General features: G+C 42.9%; 1 protein-coding gene across 5 annotated transcripts in view; it reads right to left on the reverse strand.

The window, feature by feature from the left end:
- LOC133363794 (alpha-2-macroglobulin-like protein 1) overlaps positions 1-25133 on the reverse strand; it is a 178864-nt gene that overhangs the window by 138238 nt on the left and 15493 nt on the right. For 3 of the 5 annotated variants that reach the window (XM_061583270.1, XM_061583261.1, XM_061583290.1), the window contains exons 1-9: positions 17263-17453; positions 15140-15323; positions 14081-14122; positions 13547-13691; positions 13249-13301; positions 12474-12494; positions 5180-5354; positions 3187-3271; positions 1222-1345 (exon numbers count right to left, since the gene is read on the reverse strand). In XM_061583270.1, the coding sequence (XP_061439254.1) occupies positions 1222-1345; positions 3187-3271; positions 5180-5354; positions 12474-12494; positions 13249-13301; positions 13547-13691; positions 14081-14122; positions 15140-15323; positions 17263-17330 (897 nt within the window). In that variant the 5' untranslated portion in view covers positions 17331-17453. Of the gene's footprint in view, positions 1-1221; positions 1346-3186; positions 3272-5179; positions 5355-12473; positions 12495-13248; positions 13302-13546; positions 13692-14080; positions 14123-15139; positions 15324-17262; positions 17454-25133 lie in introns of those variants that run through there. The other 2 variants (XM_061583300.1, XM_061583281.1) reach the window with 2 other exon arrangements.

Raw genomic sequence — 25133 nt, forward strand, 5'->3', positions numbered from 1 at the left:
GAGGCATCTGGTTCTTCAGGCTTGGGGGAAGGTACCCATGAGGATCCAAGCTCTGGCCCTATAGGCCCTGGTGGTTTCAGAGGTTCCTTTGGGAGTTCCTGTTCAGCACCCTCAGGTGCAATGGACTCCCAGTCTCCAGCAGTCAGCTCTGAGCCCTCACCCTGACCTGGCTCCCCATCTGGTCCCCCTGCAACCTCTGCTAGATACAGGGATCATGACAGAAAAAGGTGACTTTGTGTTGTTGCTCATACACTGAAAGAACTATGTCAGCTGAACAAGAGCAATACTATTTTGAAAAATTATACAAGAGACTATAAGGGAACCTACAGTTTTATATTTTCTTCTAGATTCGGTGTGCCTTAGCCATGCACTCTCCTTTTCAGGTTTGTATCAGCCACGTAAAACAGTAAGCATAAGTGAGTCTCCACTAGGGTAAAAGCTCATTTGGCACTAAAAACAGCAGCTGCGCATCAAATTCCCCCTCTTTTCACCATTCGGTTGTCTACTTGAGGAAATGCATAACATGATTTCACCACATCCCCCTGGTCCATGGCAGCCAGTACTTAGGGGAGTAGCATGATGGAGTGATGATGACAAGTCAATTCAAACATGTCCTTAATTAGACATTGTAACAAAAGGAGGGGTAGGAAGAGATGCACAGCCTGGCATTTTTGGCAGCTTTTACTGTAATGTCATAGAATCATAGAATCATAGAGTTGGAAGGGGCCTTGTAGGCCATCGAGTCCAACTCCCTGCTCACAGCAGGAAATCCACAGCTAGAACATCTCCCGCAGATAGCTGTCCAGTCTAATTTGACTCTCTTTCCTCACATTCAGGTGGTGGACAATGCTACCATTAGTGTGTACAACAGCCATGGTCCTCACCTTTAGAAATGGAATTTTGCATCTTTTACAGAAGCACATGATTAGGGGTGTGAACAACACCAAGCAAATAGGTGTTATACAAGGAGCACTACATGTTCACTGCCAAATCTATAAAACAGGATACTGAGTAACTGAGATACCCTCCCTATAGATCAATCTGGCCCAATGGAGCACTTCTCTCCTCCTCCCCACCCACCTTCTTTGGCTGCGGGGAGAAAGAGAAAGTAAGGAAAACAGGACAAGGCCTCGAGTCTCTTAACCAAAGGGCAGGGGAAGATAATTCATCCCAACCTCCCATCTGTCCAAAGACACCTCCCCCTGCCACCAGTTAGCTCACCTGACCAGTATACTCTTTTGTAATGTCTGATAATGTTTCATTTGTATCCTCTTCAAAAATAAATGATGCTTCCCTTATCAGTGTGAGATGCACCTTTCCTGAAACAGGCTTCCCATATGTGTACCTAAGGAAAAGCCAAGAGAGAGAGAGAAAACATGAAGGAAGTTATTTTAATCTGTAGCAGTTCATAATGTGTCCTCTAGAACCATAGAGTTTCTCAGGAGCTTACGGGACGTCATTCAATGAGATTAACAGTAATGACAGAGAAGCTTCTCTGAAAGAACTAGTTCTCCATTTCCAATTGCCTTTTAAAATGGCCACAGGAGAGGGCTAAGTATGCTCTCAGAAGCACTTAGTTCATGTGGTGCGATAGTGAGCACATAGAGCGCTCAGAGTGAACTGTGTGCCCCAAAACATTTACAGATTTTCTGCAACACAGAGGAGTCCATTCCCAATGAGCAGGGATTCCTCAATAGCCAATAGCCAATACAGAAGACTTCCCTGAACCTAAAAAGTTCGGTAGGAAAGCATAAATGCAAATGAACAACTGTGTCCATAAATAGAATGACACAAATTAAAACCACCACTTTAATATAGAGGAAAAGATCTTGGGAGCTTGAAAGAACCTATTTCCTGCTGAAGCAAAATAGGAAGAGAGAAGGTACAATATTGTAGTCAAGTCTGGGAATGAAATACTCTCTCCAGCATGAGTTGGTGCAGCCTATGGCACTGGTCTTCCATAAGGGATTAGAAGCTGCAAGCAGATTACTGCCTGACCCAAGATGAGTCACATTGATGAAAGAAGGACACCGCACAACACTGTTTTATTTTCTTTTTAATTTTTTAGAAGTAGGAAATGAGGATGAGGGGCAGAAGGAGAAGGAATAAAGGTATACCTTGGGCTGAAAACAACAAAATGAAATTTAACAGGGATAAGTGCAAAGTTCTACACCTAGGAAAAAGAAGCAAGTGCACAGTTATAAGATGAGTTATAAGATGGCTCAGCAATACTACATGCGAGAAGGATTTTAGGATTGTTGTTGATCACAAGCTGAATATGAGCCAACAGTGTGGTGTGGCTGCAAAAAAAGCAAATGCTATTGTAGGCTGCATTAACAGAAGTATAGTTTCCAAATTGCGTGAAGAACTACTTCCCCCGTATTTGGCACTGGTTAGGCCTCATCTTGAGTAATGCACTTCTGGTCTCTGCACTTCAAGAAGGATGCAGACAAACTGGAACAGGTTCAGAGGATGGCAACGAGGATGATCAGGGGACTGGAAACAAAGCCCTATGAGGAGACACTGAAAGCCTTGAGAAGAGAAGACTGACAGGAGATATGAAAGCACTCTTCAAGTAGTTGAAAGGTTGTCACACAGAGGAGGGCCAGGATCTCTTTTCAATTGTCCCAGATTGCAGGACATGGAATAATAAACTCAAATTACAGGAAGCCAGATTTCAACTGAACATCAGGAAAATCCTAACTGTTAGAGTGATACAACAATGGAACCAATTACCTAGGGAGGTGGGGAGGTGTCCAACACTGGAGGCATTCAAGAGGCAGCTAGACAGCCACCTATTGCGTATGCTTTAAACTGGATTCCTGCATTGAGCAAGGGGTTGATGGCCTTATAAGCCCCTTCCAACTCTATTATTCTATGATACCAATTCTATTTTACACATTTATATGGTTCTATACTACAACTGTCATGGCTCTTTCCTTCCTTCAAAAATTCCTGAAAATCATAACTGGGTGCAGGTGCTAAAGATTCTTTAGGTGTTTTGTCAGGGTTCCCTACAGAGAATTAGGTGTTAAACAAGCATGTCCCTGCAGTGTAGACTGAGGCAGAGAAGGAAAAAAACAGACCAAGAGGGATGAACGGATATATGTTAACACAGCGAAACTGGGTCTGAAAAGGTTGAAAACTAAAAGTGTGTGGGAATATTGTTTACCACAAAGTTCTTACTTGCTGCACACGTTGACCTGAAATTCTTCATCTGATGTGGTGACTAGTGATGGGAACTCAAACAAAACTTCAAATTTAGGCAGCTCTGTAATGAGACATGAGGAGGGGAAAAGAAGAAAGTAAGTGGATAAAATGATCACAGGGGCCTGAACCCATCATGCATCAGTTACATCACTGAAACCAACACTGAACAAAGTTAAGAGCTGCTCCTGAAATATATGAATTCAAAGTCAGAAATCATACTTAGATTTTGAAGAAGCATAAAAATACGATCATAACACGTTAATAATCACAGACTAGGGTTAAGACACTTTCAAGTGATATTAAAACTCCATCTGTGTTTGATATCCTGAAATGATGCGTACTCCCCACTGCTCAGAACAAATATGTACAGGATTCTTGAAGTAAAGTGCTTCCAGATAATCCATACTAGAGGTTTACTCTGGAATTTCTGCTTTTTGTTCACTCACTTTTTTATGGGGCATCTATATGACATGGTCACCAATTCATTGTTCTCCTTTGTTTGTCCTGTATCTCATTTGAGACCTCACAAAATCTGACTTTTTTTAAAGAAATGGAGCAGCCATACAATTTCTGGTCATATAGGTTGTGTTTGTATTACTTTATCTGTTTGACAAGGTATGGTTTGGCCATGTGCTGTGCCTTTCAGGTACTTGAACCTATCACTATGCTATTTCAGGACCCAGTCAGTGCCACTTCAGAGACTTTATAAAATCTATCTTCTAAGTTGCACTAAAGCAGTTTCTTACATATATATAGATATGCAAAAGGATTATGTAAAAAAGTGATTTGGCACAAATTTTAAAATAGATTAAAAAAATTAAATATGTGGCCTTCCTGGTTGGCAACATATTAATAATTTGTGGTTTTAAATCCAGGTTTAAGTTGCAATTTTTAATCTATGTATTGCAAAACAAAATGAAGAAAATTAATGCATTTGTTTACAAAAATTGTTTTTCTTTTGACTATTGCACAATTATTTTAATGTAAGCTAAAAAGAGTTTTAGCACAACCTTTTTAACAAAAGAAAAATAAATGAACACACCACAAACAATGAGCAGCTTCAGGGTGGTTTAGTCACTCACCTGGTCATATGATTATGTCATGCCCACTTAAGTGGACAAAGCACAGAGCAGCCTTCCCCAACCTGGTGCCCTCCAGATGTTTTGGACTATAACTTCCATCAGCCCAGTCATCACAGCATGCTGGAGAAGGCTGGCATCGTGGGATGTTCATACAAGAAGCACTATACCATCCAAAGGATGGAAAGTCAGTTGCAATTCCACATGTAGCATATTGTGGAAGCCAATGACTGGCTGGCACTAAAAGCCACCAGTCTAGAAGCACCTTTGGCTAATTGGAGGGTAACAGACCTGCAGAATGCAAAGCCCCATGGACTTTGCTAGACATTCCTAACTTTGTGGAAACAGAAGGTAAACTGAAGTCTATCACAAGTGGTGTGGAAATGGGAGAAAGCCTGCATCTGTATTGCTCATGCTATCTCTGGGTTCAGAGGTACTTATTAGAGTTGGCTGCTCTCTCTCAGACATTGTTGGAGGGGATTCATCCTTTATCTTCCCTGCCATGTAGCAGGAAGAAGAGAATGCAATAGCATCTTACTAGTGGCACAAAGCATAAATGTATAAATTTTAATTTTACAGGACAATCCTATACATATCTACTCAGATATAAGCCTCACTGACTAAGAGGATTGCAGTCTAATTAAGGGACCTGCTTTTCTTAAAAACAAAAACAAATATATAAGGCAGCTAGGATTCCTAGCAAAGAAAAGTGAAATGTAAATCAATAAACAAATAAAATATTTTATCCTCACCAGCTCCACCACATATTAAACCAAATGGAGGGAAGGGGGAAGGGGAGGAATAATAGGAATTTAATAGCATGTTTTATTGTTAGAGCCACCCCACTCCATCCCCTCTGCAACCATAATGGTCTGTCTTTGAAATCTCACCATACTCCTCCACTGTGAATTCTCTTTTTGTCAACCGATCAATGTCAGCCATACGTCCCACTTCAATGCTGTATGTTCCCAGGGCTGCTTCAGAGGCCAGTGGGAAGGACAGATCCACAATGCCATGGTGAGGCTTCACATCCACCCACTGCCCTATTCGGTTCTCATTAGGATCCTGGGCACAGAAATAAGACCAAAAGAATTGTGTAATGTTCACTCATTTAGCTGCAGTACTGAGGCTGTGCTCTGATGGGGGCATCATTATCACATAAACTGGTTCTTCATATCCATTATTTTCTGTATACATGACTGGCACAAGAGTCCACACATTCCCCTTTTTTTCAGCCACTGTACTCCTTGCCATTTCACTGCTTGCTGTCTACCACACCAGCAGATGGAACTTGACAGGAAATACCCTGGATGTGGTTTTTGTGTGTGTGCGCTTCCCCTCAATCGTTTCCCCTCTGCTACATTCATCTCTGCTCTGCGGCTGTAGTCATTATCAGCTTTATTCTCTTACCTATGAAGCACCCTATTCCATTAGCCTATTCCATACAGACTTTTGACCATGCCCACATCACTCCCTCCCCTGCAAAGGGACAGAAAGTAAAAAACATCCTGCGTATTTCTGTCTCCCAGGGCCTGTGAAGGAGTGAGAGAAAGAGAGAGGACAATGTCACAGTGGGAAGACACCATTTAACATTATTATTGATTATATTTGTTAGTCACTTTCCTCACAAAAATGACCCAAAGCAACTTACATTAAAACCAGTTCAAACAAACACAGTGAATGAAAGCCCAAAACCACATCTACACAAATAGTTGCATACACTATGCACAGAAATAAAGCTTGGAGAGGAGGGTATTACATATTTCTCCCACACTCACCACACACCTCAAAGAAGCCAGACAAGATAGGTGACATATATTGCACAGGCACCCCAGCCCCAACACACAGCCACCCAGAGGTAAGAATTCATCCTATGGAACTGAAAGCATGCAGGTGATGATGTATACAAAGGGGTATGCATGCTGAATTTCAGGGAGAAAGATGCACATTCTTGTTCTTTTGTAGGCAAGATTCTATTTGTCAGAAGCTGATACATGCCTCTTTAGGGAAGGGACAAAAGATGGGTCTAAAGTGTGTGAGAGACAGGGGGGGAGAGAGAGAGGGAGAGGGAGATCTGAGAATTTCCCCAAGGAGAGCTGGGGGGGATTCCTTTAGGGGATATGGGGAGGGTGTTCTGAGAGCAGTAATGAGGAAGCTCTTAAAATGAAGCCCTGCTGTAAGCCCCACTACACTTAATGTAGTTTACTTTATGAGAAGCAATGTATGGGATTGTGCTGTACTGCAGAGAGGAGAGGAAAAGAAATGGCTGCTTGTGTGGGAAATGATCAGATAAATTCAGAAAGTTTCCTTCTTAAGCAGTGCAAACTGGAGGGGGGGATTCATGTAAGTTATCTAAATACTTTGGGCCACTGCTGTGAGTAGAAGTGGGGTGGGGTGAAGGCAGGGGTGCCAGCAGCAGAATATGTTAACAGGCATACCCTTTTTATTTATTTAAACCATGGATTACCATGATGTGCAAGCCAGATCTATGTGTCATTGGGAGAAAACCTCAGGGGAGGGGAAGAGAACATATACTGTATAATACACTAGGGGTGTTCATACAACAGTAGCATAATTGCATATAACTCCTATTCTCCAGCAGCTGCACTGGTTGCCAATTATCTTGCAGGTCTAATTCAAGATCTAATAACATTTAAAGTCCTGAACGGGCTGCAGCCCAGATAGCTAAAAGAACACTGTCTCCTGTAGCAACCTGCCTAGATGTTAAGACCTATGGTGGTCCCTGCATTAAATGAGGTGTATAGTGTGGGGGTCCATGCAAAAGCTCTATGTCTGTGGAATGATCTACCCAGTCTCCACTGTAATGTATCTTGTCCCACCTCTATATTCTTTCAGACACAAGGCAAAAACTAACCTTTTTGTCAGGCTTTTAGAGGTTGATGGGTTTAAGTCAATTTTATGATGCTGATAACTATATTATTCGTGTAAGTAATGACAACAGAAGATTTATGTAACTTTAAAGTTGACAATGAGGACATTGCGTTGTGAGGAGGACTTGCCAGGTAAGGGGAATGCAGCCCAGGCAGTTAACAATTGTGCCTTGTTCCGGTCCTCCCCACACCCGCAGGTCTGTTGGTTGCCCTATCAGCCAGATGTCAGGCCTCCGGATGCTGCTCCTAAATACCAGATCGGTGCATAATAAGATCTCCATGATTTAATTGTGGATGAGGCAGCCAATCTAGCATGTATAACCGAGACCTGGGTGGGTGAGCAGGGAGGAGTCAGTCTCTCCCAGCTATGTCCACCAGGGTACCTGGTCCAGCATCAGGGTAGACCTGAGGGTCGGGGAGGGGGGGTTGCTGTGGTCTATAGGAGTTCCATCTCCCTCTGCAAGCACCCTGTCCATGTGACTACTGGTCTGGAGTGTTTGCACCTTATGTTGGGTCAGCGGGACAGACTGAGGATTCTGTTGGTGTACTGCCCACCCCGCTGCCCAACAGACTCCCTAGCTGAGCTGACGGAGGTGGTCTCAGGTGTACTGTTGAGATCCCCCAGACTGTTGGTTCTGAGGAATGTCAACATCCATGCCGAGGCCACCTTATCCGGGGCAGCTCAGGATTTCATGGTTTCCATGACAACCATGGGACTGTCCCAACATGCCATTGGCCCAACACATGTAGCAGGGCATACTCTAGATTTGGTTTTTGCAACTGGACATGGAGTTGGTGATCTGAATGTGGGGGGCCTTACATCAGTCCCTCTGTCATGGTCAGATCACTGCTTGCTGAAGTTTAGACTTACAGTGGCTTTTCCCCTCTGCAAGGGTGGGGGACCTATTAAGTTGGTCTGCCCCAGAGACTAATGGATCCGGATGGTTTCCAAAGGACTCTGAGGAGTTTTCCGGCTGATAGGGCTGGCGCTCCTGTCAAAACCCTGGTCGAGCTGTGGAATACAGAAATGACCCGGGTGGTTGACATGATTGCTCTTGAGCGCCCTCTCCTGTGTCGAGCTCGTACGGCTCCATGGTATACCCCAGAGCTGAGAGCGATGAAACAGTATCGGAGATGGCTTGAGTGCAGATGGAAACGAACTCCTAGTGGATTATACACTGGTAAGCGCATATGGTAAGCTGTATTTAGGGGCAGTAAGGGCAGCAAAAAAATATTTTGCTGCCACTATTAAATCATCAGTTTGAAAGCAGAACTCTTCAGAATTGTCCGGGGGCTATTAAACTCTGGCCCCAGGGACAAGGTAGAACCATCTGAGGCCCCCTGTCATGAATTTGCTAGGCACTTCCAGGATAAAATCTTTAGCATCCGCCAGGACTTAGACTCCTGTGTTATAGCAGGTGAATCAAGCGAGGTATCCAGAGCACAGCCTTGTCCCGATTTCTTGGATGAGTTTCAGTTGGTGCAGCTTGAGGACGTTGACAAGGTGCTTGGACAGGTTTGTGCAACCACTTCTGTGCTGGATCCTTGCCCTTCTTGGCTAATAAAAGCTAGCAGGGATGGAACAGCCAGCTGGGCCAGGGAAGTGATTAATGCCTCTCTGCAAGAGGGGGTGGTCCCTGGCTGCCTGAAAGAGGCAGTAGTGAGACCACTCCTGAAGAGACCCTCTAATAACTATAGGCTGGTAGCAAATGTTCCATTCCTGGGCAAGGTCCTTGAACGAGTGGTTGCGGGCCAGCTCCAGAAACTCTTGGATGAGACCGATTATCTGGATCCATTTCAGTCGGGTTTTTTGGCATGGAAACAGCCTTGGTTGCCCTGTATGATTACCTTTGTCGGGAGAGAGACAGGGGGAGTGTGACTCTGTTGATTCTCCTTGATCTCTCAGCGGCTTTCAATACCATCGACCATGGTATCCTTCTGGGGAGACTAGCTGAGTTGGGAGTGGGAGGTACTGCATTGCGGTGGTTCCACTCCTACTTGGCAGGTCGCCTCCAGAAGGTGGTGCTTGGGAAACATTGCTCGGCACCCTGGACTCTCCAGTATGGGGTTCTGCAGGGGTCAGTAATGTCCCCCATGCTGTTCAACATATACATGAAACCATTGGGTGCGGTCAACCAGAGTTTTGGAGTGCGTTGCCATCAGTATGCTGATGACACGCAGCTCTATTTCTCCTTTTCATCTTCTTCAGGTGAGGCTGTCAATGTGCTGAACCGGTGCCTGGCTGCGAAAATGGACTGGATGAGGGCTAATAAACTGAGGCTCAATCCAGACAAGACTGAGATGCTGCTAGTGGGTGGTTCTTCTGACCGGATGGTGGATGTCCAACCTGTCCTGGATGAGGTTGCACTCCCCCTGAAGGAGCAGGTTCGTAGCTTGGGGGTTCTCCCAGAACCATCTCTGTCACTTGAGGCTCAGGTAGCCTCGGTGGCACGGAGTGCCTTCTACCAACTTCAGTTGGTGGCCCAACTACGTCCCTATCTGGACAGGGATAACCTGGCTTCAGCTGTCCATGCTCTGGTAACCTCTAAATTAGATTACTGCAATGCACTCTACATGGGGCTGCCTTTGAAGACGGTTCAGAAACTGCAGCTTGTGCAAAATGCAGCGGCCAGATTGGTAACAGGGACCAGATGGTCCAAACATATAAAACCAATTCTGAGCCGCTTGCACTGGCTGCCTTTATGTTTCCGAGCTCGATTCAAGGTGCTGGTTTTGACCTATAAAGCCTTACACGGCTTGGGACCACAATACCTGACGGAATGCCTCTGCCGATACGAACCCACCCGTACACTATGTTCAAGATCAAAGGCCCTCCTCCGGGTGCCTACTCAGAGGGAAGCTTGGAGAATGGCAACAAGGGAGAGGACCTTTTCAGTGGTGGCCCCCAAATTATGGAATGATTTGCTTGACGAGGTGCGCCTGGCGCCAACACTGTTACCTTTTCGGCGCCAGGTCAAGACTTTCCTCTTCTCCCAGGCATTTTAGCATGTGTTTTTTATTGTTTTAAATTTTTTTTTTCAATTAAATTTTTTTTATTCTAATTTTCAAAACCAAAATAATACAAAAAGAAAACAACACAAATCAATAACTAATACAATACTAAAAAAAAAATACATATATATAAAAATATTGTTTTAAATTTTTTAATTATGTTTTAAATTGTTTTTTGTTAAAAGATGTATTTTAAATTGTATTTGTTTTTAGTTACTGTAAACCGCCCAGAGAGCTTCGGCTATGGGGCAGTATACAAGTATAATAAATAAATAAATAAATAAATAAATAAATAAATAAATAAAATTGAACTTGTCAAGGATTATCAATGCCTCAGCATAGTCATTAACCAAAATGGAGACAAAAAGTCAAGAAATCAGAAGTAGGCTAGGACTGGGAGGGCAGCCATAAGAGAACTAGAAAAGGTCCTCAAATGCAAAGATGTATCATCAAAGTCAGGCTCATTCAGACCATGGTATTTCCGATCTCTATGTGTGGATCTGAAAGTTGGACAGTGAAAAAAGCGAATAAGAGAAAAATCAACTCATTTGAAATGTGGTGTTGGAGGAGAGCTTTGCGCATATCATGGACTGCAAAAAAGACAAATAATGGGGTGTTAGAACAAATTAAACCAGAACTATCCCTAGAAGCTAAAATGATGAAACTGAGGTTATCATACTTTGGACACATCATGAGAAGAAATTATTCACTAGAAAAGGCAATAATGCTGGGGAAAACAGAAGGGAGTAGAAAAAGAGGAAGGCCAAATAAGAGATGGATTGATTCCACAAAGGAAGCCACAGACCTGAACTTACAAGATCTGAACAGGATGGTTCATGACAGATGCTTTTGGAGGTCACTGATTCATAGGGTCGCCATAAGTCGTAATCGACTTGAAGGCACATAACAACAGCAACAATTTCTGAGTAAAGATGCAACAATTTATGAGAATTATTTTAATGACTTCCGTTATTATCTATTTTGTTTTACATTATGTTTTATTTTGTAAGTGCCCTGTGACCATTTCAGTGAAAGGCAGTACAGAAATCTCTTAATAAATAAAATAACACACCCACCCACAAGAGTGTGAGGAGGAACAGAATCACACCTGCTAGTCATGACCACTGATGTTGATGTATTCATCATCCACACTTTCTGGTGGCCATTCAGTATATAATAAACAATGTGGACAGCATACCTGAGCCTTTTCTCTTTCTACCTTTGCTGAACATTTATCATCAGGCCCCATTCCTACCCATTAGGCCTGGCACCAGAGGGCGGCCAGGTTGGGCCCTGGCTGAGAGCCCCTGCAGCCCAGAGGGGCTCCTGAAGGGCCTCTCAGTGTGGGAGCATGGCTCTCCCATTCTGCGATCTGCAGCAGCATCGGGTCCTGCAACCCAATGAGGGAGGGAGAGGGAGCTCCCAGGCACCCCCCCATACAAGCAGCACGGGCTTCAATAAGTCCACACGTGCCCTACCTGCTTTTCCCATCAGTGTGCATGCCATCCACACTGCGTGCACATGCCTGCCATAACCCAAGATGGTGGTAGGGTTTCCTTAAGGGGCTGATGGCAGGTATGCGTGCTATGCACGCACATCATTCACACAACTCAAGAGGTAGGTGGAACACATGCACTGGCTTATTGAAGCCCATACCCCCCGAATCAAGAGGGGGGTTGGGCTGTGGCACCACAGGCCCGGGGCAGGCTGTTGCCAAAGGGCCCAGTCATGCCTAGCGCCGGTGCTATAGCTCTTCCATAGTTCTTTTCTGATCATTACTAAAACTTACAGGCTATACACGACAACTGTGAGTCCCCATTCAGCCATGAAGCTCATTGGGTGACTTTGAGCCAGTCACTGCCTCTCAGTCTAACCTATCTTACAGGGTAGTTGTGAGGATCAAGTGAGGAGAGGAGAACCATGTATGCCACCTTGAGCTCCTTGAAGGAAAAGTGGGATTTAAATGTAGTAAATAGATAAATGGCATGACTTATGAGCGATATTATTTTTGGCCCTATGTTCATTGAGGTTAAGTCCGCACTACAAAATAAAGCCACTTCTAAAGCTAAGGGTAATGGTACCTACAGTAACTGGGGGTCATTAGAACTGCACTTCGGTTTACCCAATAATTCCCAGCCCCTCATATATAAGTACAACTCATAGGAATTGTACAATTCAAATTTCTAATTCAACCACTTCCACTCCAGTTTAATTTTGTAGTCTTGAAAGACAGAATGGAGCACAGAAGACAATCTCTGTAGAATCATTCATAATAACTTACTTTCAGCTGTATCAAAGAGATCTGCAAAGAATGAGGAATAGGGGGTAGGGGGAGAGAGACAGCACAAAATCAGCCTTGCAGAATAACTTTCAAATTCCCCAAAATTCTTTAAAGCCAGTGAAATAATTTATATGACATTAATCTGCCTGACATGTTTGCTCAAATCATCCTTTCCCCACTGGGTGCCCTCCAGATGTTCTGGACTGCAACGCTATTGGCCATGCTGGCTGAGGCTGATGGGTGTTAGGATCTAACAACAGCTGGAGAGCACCAGGTTAGGAAAGGCTGGTTTAAAGTGTGGCATTAAAGTGTGGGTTCTCAAAGGTGGTGTGAGTTCAGAAGTATTTCCTATGGGAACTGCAGAATATTTATTCCTGGGTCACTTTCAAATGACCTGTTTTTTAAGCATTCATCCTTATTTGTTTGCACAAAGTATGTGGGAAGTATAGATTATTTCAGCTATTAATTTAGCAATCATTCTGATTTGTGGGGAGATTAGATGACATTGCATCAAGCAATTGTTATTCCATACGTTCAGGCACATGTTTGTTGCACAAGAGCTCCAAATCAACTTCAATTGTGCAACCTGAATTTGCTAGTATGTGACTGAAACCCACCTCAAAATAGCGACAGTCTGGAAAGCACTGTAAGTCTAATTTCATGATTTAAAAAAGAAATAATGGATCAGATAAGAATACCCTTCTGGTATGAATGTTTTCAGTATAGACCTTGAATGCACAGTCTTTGCTTCTTTCCCTAAGAGAACAGTACTCACTGTTTTATCAATGGCCTTAAATTCGTCATCAAACCTCACAATGCGAAACCTGACTGAAAAAGCAAATGCAAAGACATTATTTGGAGCAGAAGATTATTTTTTAATAGAGTAGATGTTCTTATATCTGTTGTTCTGTCTTATCCAACAAAGTTTCCTTTACTTCATGTTGCTATATTTTAAAAACAAAAGTGGCACTCTTTTCTTTTCTCCAGTTCTCTTCTAACTACTATGTCATTTGTAATGACAGCAGCTGCAGACTGCAGTCACCTTCCAGATTCCACTGACCACTCATGCCTACCTGTTTCTCCAGGCTTGTAAAAGGGCTTGTCTGATTCTATGATATGCCTTGTATAAGAGTTCCTGACCAGCACTTTCTTCCTGTCCTCAAAGCTCACACTGTTGCCCTTTTGGATTAGAACATGCACACTGGCCACTTCTTCATCCTTCACAAAATAAAGGAGAAAAGTTGTTTCAATAGCAGGAGAGCTGAGAAGAGGAAAACATTTTGCAGCTGAAAGAGATACCTGAAAATTCCTCAAAAACTGGGCCTTTCTTCCCCAGGAAATGGAGAGTCAAGAAGATCAAGAACACACACTTCTCTCCATTTATTATCCACACACAACTTTCTTTTGATTTCTCTTTTCCAAGGCCCATTGTGGTTTTTCCCTTCGTCCTTGTCTTTGCTACCCATTTTTCCCCTTTCTTGATCCCTTCTTCCTCTTCCTCCTAAGACATTTACAAATCTCCCTTTCACCCCCTTCTGTCATGTTAATCCTTCCATCGATCAGAACGTACCAGAGGGAAAGGAATGGTTGGTAGATGCAGGACTTACGATTAGAGGGTTGACGTTTTTCTTGGGGGGAAAGGGGGGGACCTAAAAAGACGAAAGATTGATTGGTTGAAGGAAAAGAAGGATGAAAAGCTAAAAAATTCACACAGACATTCTTCAACTATGTCATAGATTTATGATTTAATGCTAACAGGTTTACAATTTAATCCTAATACAGTTTTATAAAATCCTAATACATTACTTTGACATTATTGGTTTTCTATATACAAAGCTATTTCAGCCCTCAAACCAGATTCAAATTGGCTTGTTACATATGTAACCTGCATATGTTGTAAACAGGAACTCACCTATTTGCCTGGAAGTTATTCTCCTTCACAAAGTGATCTGATAAGGAGAATTCCATAGACTGGAAGCTAGACAGTTGATTTTTTCCCTCTCTTTCAGGCTTTGAATGCTCCTCAAAGGACTTACATTAACATGTGTGGGCAGAAAAGCTAATAACAACTGTAATCAGTTCAAAGTGTTTGTGCCCTTGTTTGCAATAAAAGCGTAACATTTTTTATAAATAAAATTAAAATCCAGCTATTCTGGCCTGAGGGTGTGGACAGGAAAGTGTTTGGATGAGTGCAACCCACCAGTTGGTTGCTTGACCCTTGATCGTATACGAGGTTGACTATTTCCGCAGCTAAAGTATTATCCCTGCAATAAGACTACCCCTCACCTACCCTGGCCCCATCCCATGCCATAGAGTAGCCACTAGATGGGGTAGGGAAACTCACTGTGTGATGGTACCGGCTCACATGATGAATTCTACTAAACTAAACCTTATGGGAGATTGTTACGGTGATGCCAATCCCCACCACACTGAGTGTACTGTCTAGATTGTCCTTTCATCATATGTCATGGCCCCAGAGCTTGGAAAAGTTACTTTTTTTAAACTACAACTCCCATCAGCTCCAGCCAGCATGGTCACTAGATTGGGCTGATGGGAGTTGTAGTTCAAAAAAATAACTTTCCCAAGCTCTGCATGGCCCACCACCCTCTTATGGCTATCAAGTGAGAGCACCTTCTACTGAGTTGCTTGCAATTGATAGCACTTGCCTGGAAGCTGGTGCATTCATAGACTCCTGGCTTCTCCACATCCTTCTCCAGCAGGGTGTGGTTCTGGATCCTCATCTCTAATGTTACTACCAAGTGGACTGTCTCTGGGAGGGAGCGCAGAAGTACACAGAACATTTCAGTGCTGGGATGCTGAATGACTGCTGGGAAGGCCAGTAGATAGTGGCTGGAAGAGAAAAGAGAAGAGGAGAATCTCATAACTGTGGGGCTTCCCTGACAATGTTTTGGAGCAATTTTAGTTGGATAGTTGAGCAGTCGTTACTAAGTTGCTCAGTGAGATCCAGACAGTTTTAATCAGGTTATAGCTTCTTATCTAATAAAATCACATTTTCTCAGCTGTTGTTATGGCATTTGGCTAAATAATAAACTAAAACAAAAAAAAGTCCTTAAATTGCATTTTGTCACAGGAAAAAATGCAAATCTTCAGTTAGTGAAAATATTGCTTTTGGGCATGTTTGTGCAAGTAGTATCATTGGCTCCTAGTGGATAAAACTTAGACTGGGCGATGCCTGTGATGAGTCTTAACCTTCCTCTTCCCGTGTCTATGCTATTTTGTGTGCTTTCTTAAACTTATATTTTATTTTAAATCTTTAGAGCAGGGGTGGGGAACCATTTTGGCTCCACAGGCCAGATCCTTATCAGGACCTGTCTCAGGGGCCAAATTTGATACTGGGAACAGGATTGTGTAGCAAATACAGAATTAAACCCTGTCCTCCCACCCATCAGCAGTTACTAGTGATGTTAGCGGATGGGTGTCCAGATGGGCATGGTCTGGGGGAAATGGCCTCAGGGGCCACATGGGGCCCCCTGAAGGGCCATGATTGGCCTGGAGGTTCCCCACCCCTGCTTTAGAGGCTCAGCACTCACTGTAAAGGGGTACTAACTCTTTTTCAAGTGGTGGCACATTCTGGAAAAATAGGCACACAAACATCACATACACGCACACACATCTCACTGCCTTTTCTATTTCATAGACCGTTACTTTTTTACTTAGTTGGACTTTGTATTCCCTTTAACCAGTGACAGTTCTGGTTAAATTTGTTCTAACACCCAATTATTTGTCTTTTTTGCAGTCCATGGTATGCACAAAGCTCTCCTCCAACATCACATTTCAAATGAGTTGATCTTTCTCTTATCTGCTTTTTTCACTGTCCAACTTTCACATCCATACATAGAGATCGGGAATACCATGGTCTGAATGATCCTGACTTTAGTGTTCAGTGATAAATCATTAAATAAAGCAATGTTACAAAGACACCATAGGTCTCCAGTGCTCTCCCACCCCAAGAAAATGAAGGCTGCAATCCTATGCAAGCTTGAAGGTTACGTATGAGGAAAGGTTACAACATTCTTTTGGTGAGGAGGTGAGAGGAGGTTAGTTTTGAAAAATGGTGAGGAAAAGGGGGGGAAATGTGAAAGAGGTGTATAAGATTATGGAGAAAGTTTTTCTCCCTCTCTCATAATACCTAGAACCCAGACGCTGGACTAAATGAGCCTCTGGTCTGATCTAGCAGGACTTTTCTTATGCACTCAGATGTAAACTCCATTTGATTTAATGGTACTTATTTCTGAGTAATGGAGGAGAGTTTTGCACATACCATGGACTGCACTCGAAGCTAAAATGATGAAACTGAGGTTATCATACTTTGGACACATCATGAGAAGACATGATTCACTAGAAAAGACAACAATGCTGGGAAAAACAGAAGGGAGTAGAAAAAGAGGAAGGCCAAACAAGAGATGGATTGATTCCATAAAGGAAGCCGCAGACCTGAACTTACAAGATCTGAACAGAGTGGTTCATGACAGATGCTCTTGGAGATCACTGATTCATAGGGTCACCATAAGTCGTAATCGACTTGAAGGCACATAACAACAACAACATTTCTGAGTAAAGATGCATAAGACAGAACTGTGTATCTGGGAGCATAATACTGTAACCAAAGATTCTCAATTTAAACAATTTAACAAGGCAATTTAAACCTCATGTCATATGCATACACAAAAAGCTCAGTACTGTGAGTATCTATGCCTCGTGCTCATCTGCACTCATATGCCTCCATGAAATTGGCTGAGCAAAGAGAAATGAAAAATAGCAATCTTACGGATCTGAAATGACTGGAGATGTGAGGGAGAGGAGACCCAAGGACCAGAGGAGCATGGCTGCCCCCATAGCATGAGTTGTGATGAGGAGCAGAGGTTAGAACCGCACTGGACCTCCACACAGATAGCCCTGGAGATGCAGAGATGTAAATACCTTCCCAGAGATCCCTCTGTTATAAAGCACACGTGCACTATGAGATGTATGGACTTCATCTCTGCGGGTCAGTGACCCACCCCCATATTTACTTTCCTCCTTTAGTTCTAAGTAAGCAACACCATTCCCCAAGTCTCCTCCCACCAACTCCCAGTCTGGGACATTGCTGTGACTGTTATCTGATTGGTCAGTATAATACAGTTAAGGTTGACACCAACATTCTTGTCTGTAGGATTATGAGAAAAACCAAACAGGAATTTCGTGCACTGCAGCTTGATCTTAAGATGTATTTGAATTGAGCCAGGAAAAGGGCAATATGCATATTAATTTGCATAGACTTATGGAATCTCGGTGACTTCTTCTATGCCATATTCACACCATACATTTATTCCATTTTAAACAGTCATGGCTTCCCCCATAGAATCCTGGGAAATGTAGTTTGTGAAGGGTGTTGAGAGTTGTTAGGAGACCCCTATTCCCCCTTATAGAGCTACAATTCCCAGAGTTCTCTGGGAAGAGGAACAGTCTGTTAAACCACTCGAGGAATGTAGCTTTGTGAGGATAATAGGAGTCTGCTAACAACTACAGTTCCCAGAATGGTTTAAAAATCAAAACCTCTTCCCAGAGTATTCTGGGAACTGCAGATTGCAAGGGAAAAGGGTCTCCTAACCCATTACCAACTAACATATCACCAGCTAAAATTCCCAGGATGCTTGGAGGGAAGCTATGATGTGGTATAATAGTGCTTTAAATGTAAGATGTGGATGTGACTTAAGGGTTGTATTCAACTAAATCCTCAGAGTAGACCTAAGTTAGCCATGTTCATTAACTTCAATAGGTTTACTCTGAGTAAGACTAGCATTGAATACTGCTCCATCAAATTTATTATGGCATAAGTTTTTGTGGACTACATACCATTTCATCAGAACTATTAAGTGTAGCTCTAAATTTGCAAGTTTATTTCTGAGTAAACATAGTTAGGATTGCATGTAAACATGGCTATCCTTCTGAAAATTTGTGAGGGCACATCTGCCACACCATAATCAAGGAATAAAATGGAAATAATGGACACAGGAGAATCCACCACTGACATATTTTACTGTGCTGTGCAAACTTTCTTTCTTTCTTTCTTTCTTTCTTTCTTTCTTTCTTTCTTTCTTTCTTTCTTTCTTTCTTTCTCTTTCTTTCTTTCTTTCTGTGCAAACTGAAACACTTCCATCTCCTCCCATGTAGATGGGCAGATGATGTATGCAAAAAGTTTAAATAAGGGTTCCAGATGCAGGGGACTGCATTTTGGAACAGGTTTAGAAATGTTTTGGAACAGATATAATGTGAACTTTATACTTGCTGAGGTCAGTTAAACATAAAAGGAAAACACAATGGGTCAGTGACCAGAAAGTCTATCTGGATCAAGGCTGGCATCAGGTTAAAGCCTTCAGGTTCAATCTTCAATAGACCTTTCAAAAAATTGAGAAAGTCCCTCACTAAAGGCTGCTATAGAAAAAGCATGTATGTTAGGAACAGACAGTTAAAATGGAGCTTAAGAAATGGAGTTAAGAATGTGAAGAGGTCAGATCAGTACTGTTTAAATGATTCATGAGCAAGTCAGGACAGTGAAGGACCTAAATGTTCAGATCAGATGACACCAAATTATTCAGGATAATATTCTAACCAATCTGTGAAGAGCTCCAAAAGGATCTCTTCCAAATGTGTGAATGGACAATAAAATGGCAAATTTATCTATCTATTTATTTATTTATTACATTTGTATACCGCCCCATAGCCGAAGCTCTCTGGGTGGTTTACAACAATTAAAAACATTAAAAACAAATATACAAATTTAAAAACACATTTTTAAAAAACAATTCAAAAACACATGCTAAAATGCCTGGGAGAAGAGGAAAGTCTTGACCTGGTGCTGAAAAGATAACAGTGTTATCAAATGAGATTCACCAAGTACAAAGTGAGGTGCATTGCGACAAAAAACAAAATCTAACCACATATATGCTGATGGGGATCTAAATTTGCTGTTACTTCCAAGGAAATAAATCTTGGGATTAAAAGTAGGGTGGTCAGATGCAAAAAAGGATAGGGTCCTGCACCTTTAATAGTTGTGTGCAGAAGCGGGAATTTCAGCAGGTGCAACATGTCATGGCTTCCCCCCCTCCCCATACACTTCCCTGAAGAGGGATGTGCTGCATGTGCATTCAATGCATATTTTTACAAGTTTAAATGGGGATTTATTATTTTTTAGAGGAATGGCAGTAATGTACCTTTAGACCATCTTGTAAGTGCTTTTTTAATGTTTGTTTTTGTGTTGATTTTTAAGGATTAGTCCCATCCCCACTAAGAACTGAGATGGACAAGCCTTTAATGAGATGGACCAGATCTGAATCTATCCTCACTGTCCGCTACTGAAGCCATATTCACATATAATGAAGCTTGGTTTATTAAGCCATACTGTACACGGGCTGCACACTGGTACATTAAGCCCACATGTTCCTGTTTTATGTCTTCACACAAGATGGTAAAATGGGGTGCCAGTGTGGTGCCCACAGGCATACATATGCCCCTTAGGGTCCCCTCCCCCTGCTGATATTAGGCTTGAAAGAAGCATTTTTTTCCAAAATTACTTTTATTGTAATTTTAACATCACACTAAACAAGAAAGGAAGCTGCACTTTACATGAACAAAAAGAACAATCGCAATCAGAATACAACAATGGAAGAAGCAAACAAACAAAACAAGGGAAAAAGAAGCTGGTAAGCTTAGGGATAACGAAATAAAGTAAGAAAGGAGTCTGGAGATTTAAACAGGTGACATCCATTCATGTTACATCACAAGATAAGAATTCAACATTCAGTTCCCATGTGTATAGCAAGCAGTATCACATGGAAGAGAGGAGACAAGACTAAAGAGCAAAGAGTTTTAAGGGGCTATGGGTCATGGGCTCATAGTAATGGGAAAAGCACTTATCCAAGAACATCCCTCCATAAGGAGTCATGTGAAGAGAGAGGGCACCAGTCATGTTCCTCAGCTGCACTATAGCTAATAAACCATTTTGTGTGAAATGTCCTTTTCTCAACAACTTTCTCGGATGTTGAGTGAGTTTCTCCATGAAAGCAGAGCTTGGAAAAGTTACTTTTTTGAACTACAATTCCCATCAGCCCAATCCAGTGGCCATACTGGCTGGAGCTGATGGGAGTTGTAGTTTAAAAAAGTAACTTTTCCAAGCTCTGCATAAAAGCTATCATCCACAGTTGACAATACTACTCCTCTGTTAAATTACAATCTATTTTTTCCAGTGGTGTGCAATAACAATGCAACCCAATATTTTTTAAAAAAGAGAGATCAGCAGTAAATCCTTGAAGTGTAGAGTGTCACCTTCTTCCTGGAAAATTGACAGGAGAAGCATAAGAGGGTCAGGAGTTAATTGCTACCCTGTAATGACACTGATTTCATGAAATACCTTGTTCCAGAAGTTTTGAATAACTAGGCATATGGAAGAAGGAACCTGTCCCTCCACACCCCCTCCAACACATTCTGAGCAATTCTACTGATATGAGGGTGTGGAGAGTCAATGAAATAAGCATTCTAATGTAGCCAATAGATCATAGAATCATAGAATCATAGAGTTGGAAGGGGCCTTGTAGGCCATCAAGTCCAGCCCCCTGCTCACAGCAGGAAATCTGCAGCTAGAGCATCTCCCGCAGATAGCTGTCCAGCCTCTGCTTGAAGACATCCAGCGAAGGGGATCCCACCACCTCCCTAGGCAGTCGGTTCCATTGCCGAACTGCCCTTACTGTCAAGAAGTTCCTTCTAATATCCAATCTGAATCTACGCTCCTGCAACTTAAAACCATTAGACCTAGTCCTACCCTCTGGGGCAGCAGTGAACAAATCTGTACCCTCCTCTATGTGACAGCCCTTCAGGTACTTAAAGAATGTAATCATGTCGCCCCTCAGCCTTCTCTTCACCAGACTGAACATGCCAAGTTCCTTCAACCTTTCCTCGTAAGACTTGTTCTCCATACCGGCTATCATCCTTGTCGCCCTCTTCTGAACCCGCTCTAACTTGTCTATATCTTTCTTAAAATGAGGTGCCCAGAACTGAACACAGTATTCCAGATGAGGCCTGACCAATGCAGAATGTAGTGGGACTATTACTTCCCTCGACCTGGAAACTATAGCTCTGTTTATGCAGCCCAAAACCGCGTTTGCCTTTTTTGCCGCAGCATCACACTGCTGGGTCATGTTCAACTTGCGATCCACTACAATTCCAAGGTCCTTCTCACATGCACTACTGCTAAGCCGGGTATTTCCCATCCTGTACCCGTGCATTTTGTTTTTGTGGCCTAAATGCAGAATCTTGCATTTGTCTTTATTGAATGTCATTTTATTAATTTCAGCCCAATTTTCTAGTCTATCCAGATTTTATTCCTGTCTTCCATTGTGTTAGCTATCCCTCCCAGTTTCGTATCATCCGTAAACTTCATAAGGCTTCCCTCCACCCCATCATCTAAGTCATTGATAGAAATGTTGAAGAGTATCGGCCCCAGGACAGAACCCTGTGGCACTCCACTTGAGACCTCCTTCCAGTCCGAAGCAGAGCCACCGACGACCACTCTTTGAGTACGGTTTTCCAACCAGTTGTGAATCCACCTGACAGTATTTCCATGTAGTCTGCATTTGACGAGTTTGCTAATCAAAAGGTCGTGGGGGACTTTGTCAAACGCCTTGCTGAAATCTAGATAGGTGACATCTACAGCATTTCCACCATCTACTAAGCTAGTGACCCGATCAAAAAAAGAGATGAGATTAGTTTGACAGGATTTTTTCTTGACAAACCCATGCTGGCTCCTTCTAATCACAGCATTGTCATCTAGATAGTCGCCAATGGACTCTTTTATTATCCGTTCTAATATCTTTCCCGCTATTGAAGTCAGACTGACCAGCCTGTAATTCCCCGGATCTTCTTTTTTACCCTTTTTAAAGAGCGGGACAACGTTTGCCCGTCTCCAATTCTCCGGCACCTCTCCCGTTCTCCATGATTTCTCAGAGATGATGGCAAGAGGTTCCGAGAGTACATCTGCAAGTTCCTTCAATACTCTGGGATGCAGTTCATCAGGCCCTGGAGATTTGAACTCATTTAGGTTAACTAGGTATTTCCTGACTATCTCCTTATCAATCTCGAACTGCAGTCCCGTCCCCTTACTGAGATTGCTACCGATGCAAGGTTGCACACTGTTCCCTTTTTGGGAGAAAACGGAGGCAAAATAGGTGTTGAGCAGTTCTGCTTTTTCCTCATTATCTGTCAACATTTTGCCATCCTCATTGAGCAGCAGTCCCACCGTTTCCTTGGTCTTTCTCTTGCTTCGAACATATCTGAAAAACCCCTTTTTGTTGTTCCTCGCTTCCCTCGCCAGCCTCAGCTCATTCTGGGTTTTAGCTTTCCTTACACTATTCCTGCAAGCCCGAGCCGCTCGTCGGTACTCTTCCTTGGTGATGCGTCCTTCCTTCCATTCTTTATACATGCTCTTTTTTACTTTTACCTCCTCCACCAGTCTTCCGTGTAGCCACATTGGCTTTTTCCGATGTCTTCCATTTTTCTTCCTCTTTGGAATTGTTTGCGATTGCACTTTTTGTAATACGTTCTTCATGAACTCCCACGCTTCTTGGGCTCCTTTTTTCTTTAGTCTATCTAGCCACGGGATCCTACCCATCATTTCCCGGAGCTTGCTAAAATCGGCTTTCCTGAAATCCAAGGTCCATGTTTGACTATATTCTTCTTTGGCTTTCCCCAGAATCCCGAATTCCAGCATTACGTGGTCACTTTCCCCCAAGGTACCGACCGCTTTAATTCCCGTGACCAATTCGTCCCTGTTAGTTAAGATCAGGTCCAGGATTGCCGATCCCCTTGTTCCTTCTTCTACTTTTTGAAAGAGGAAATTATCAGCAAGGCCCATCAGGAATTTGTTGGAGACTTTGTGCTTCGCAGAGTTTGTCTCCCAGCAGATATCTGGGTAATTGAAGTCCCCCATCACTACTACTTCTTGCCTCCTTGAGATTTCAGAGATTTGTTTGAGAAAGGCCTCATCTACCACCTCTTCTTGGCCAGGGGGTCTGTAGTAGACACCTACTACCATGTCGGTTTTATTTGTTTCTCCATTTATTTTTACCCAAATGGTCTCTACCGGACCACTTTGTTCGCTCTCTTGGATTTCCATAGAGGTGTATTTGTCTTTGATGTATAACGCTACTCCCCCTCCTTTTCTGTTGCTTCTATTCTTTCTGTAGAGTTTATATCCTTGAATGGCTATATTCCAATCATGGGAGTCATCCCACCAAGTCTCTGTTATCCCTATGATGTCATATTTGCCTTGATGCACTAAGACTTCAAGCTCCCCTTGCTTGTTTCCCAAGCTCCGCGCGTTGGTATATAGACAGCAGAAGTCTCTTTTGTCCCGATTGGATTCCTCCGTTAATATACCGTGAGCTTTTCCATGCATCCCTTTCTCTCTCCCAGTGTCTCCTGTACCCTTCAAATCACTGCGTTTACAACCCGCTGTCTTGGGATCGGTCTTTAAGCTATCATCTCCATCCCCCAGAGGCTTTAGTTTAAAGCCCTCTTGATGAGTTTTGCCATACTTCTGCCAAAGAGATTCTTCCCAGTCCTCGTGAGGTGCAGCCCATCTCTTGCCAACAGTCCCCCCTCCAAGAAGCTTAGACCATGGTCCCAGAATCCAAACCTCTCCCATCAACACCATCTGCGTAACCAGTCATTGACCTGCAGTATCTTCCTTTCCCTTTGTAGTCCTCTATCCTTCACGGGAAGAATTGACGAGAAGACCACCTTTGCCCCCAAATGCTTGACCTTCCTACCCAAAGCGATTTGTTAGTTGCATCAGTTCTGACTCCCTCCTGTTTTTCCTTGCCCTTACAGTGACAGTCCTCCATGGGGATTTGTAGCTGTTGCAGTCCTGTTCTTCCTTGTCACTTTCTTCCTGTACTTTGTGTCGCTCCCTTAATTCCTCTTGTGTTCTATTGAGGAAGTCCTCATCTTCTCTGATAAGTCGCAGGGTGTCTATGCGTTGCTGCAGCCCCCTAACCTTTTCTTCTAGGAGCGCCACCAATCTGCACTTGCTGCAAGTGTAATCGCGTCTGGTTTCCGTTAAGAAGAGGAACATAGTGCACATGTTCAGGTGACAACAACTGCTTGATCCCCCTCCATTTTATGTTTGTTGTTTCCTATTTCGGTTGTCAGTGTCAGTCTTGATGTTTCTCTTGTGAGTGCCAGGAGTTAGTTGAATGGATTTTGGTTTGGGTTTTTTGGGTTTTTTGGTTTTATTTAAACCAAAGCTGGTTTATTTAAACCGAGCCTGATGGGAAAGAAAATATGCAGATGAGCTGCTTACCTCATCAGAGCTCCGCCTCCTCTCTTGGTCAGCTGCCTCCCAAGTCTCTCAGGTCTTTCAGGGTCAGGAATCCCAACACAATCATGTTGTGTTGTATGGATATTTGCAGTATTGTGTGGGGCCCAAGACCAAATGTCTCCCAAAAGATAGTCAGCCTCTGGAGTAAACAAACCATGAAGGGACTAGCTTAGTTTGAACTCAGATTAAGGTTTGTTTTACCATAACAAACCAAAACCACTAGCCAGCCTTCAATCAAGGTTTGTTGTTGGCTTAGCCATCATGGGTTGTTGGAGTAAAATATATCA

This window comes from Rhineura floridana, chromosome 1 (genome assembly GCF_030035675.1).
Source record: "Rhineura floridana isolate rRhiFlo1 chromosome 1, rRhiFlo1.hap2, whole genome shotgun sequence".
Lineage (NCBI taxonomy): Eukaryota > Metazoa > Chordata > Lepidosauria > Squamata > Rhineuridae > Rhineura > Rhineura floridana.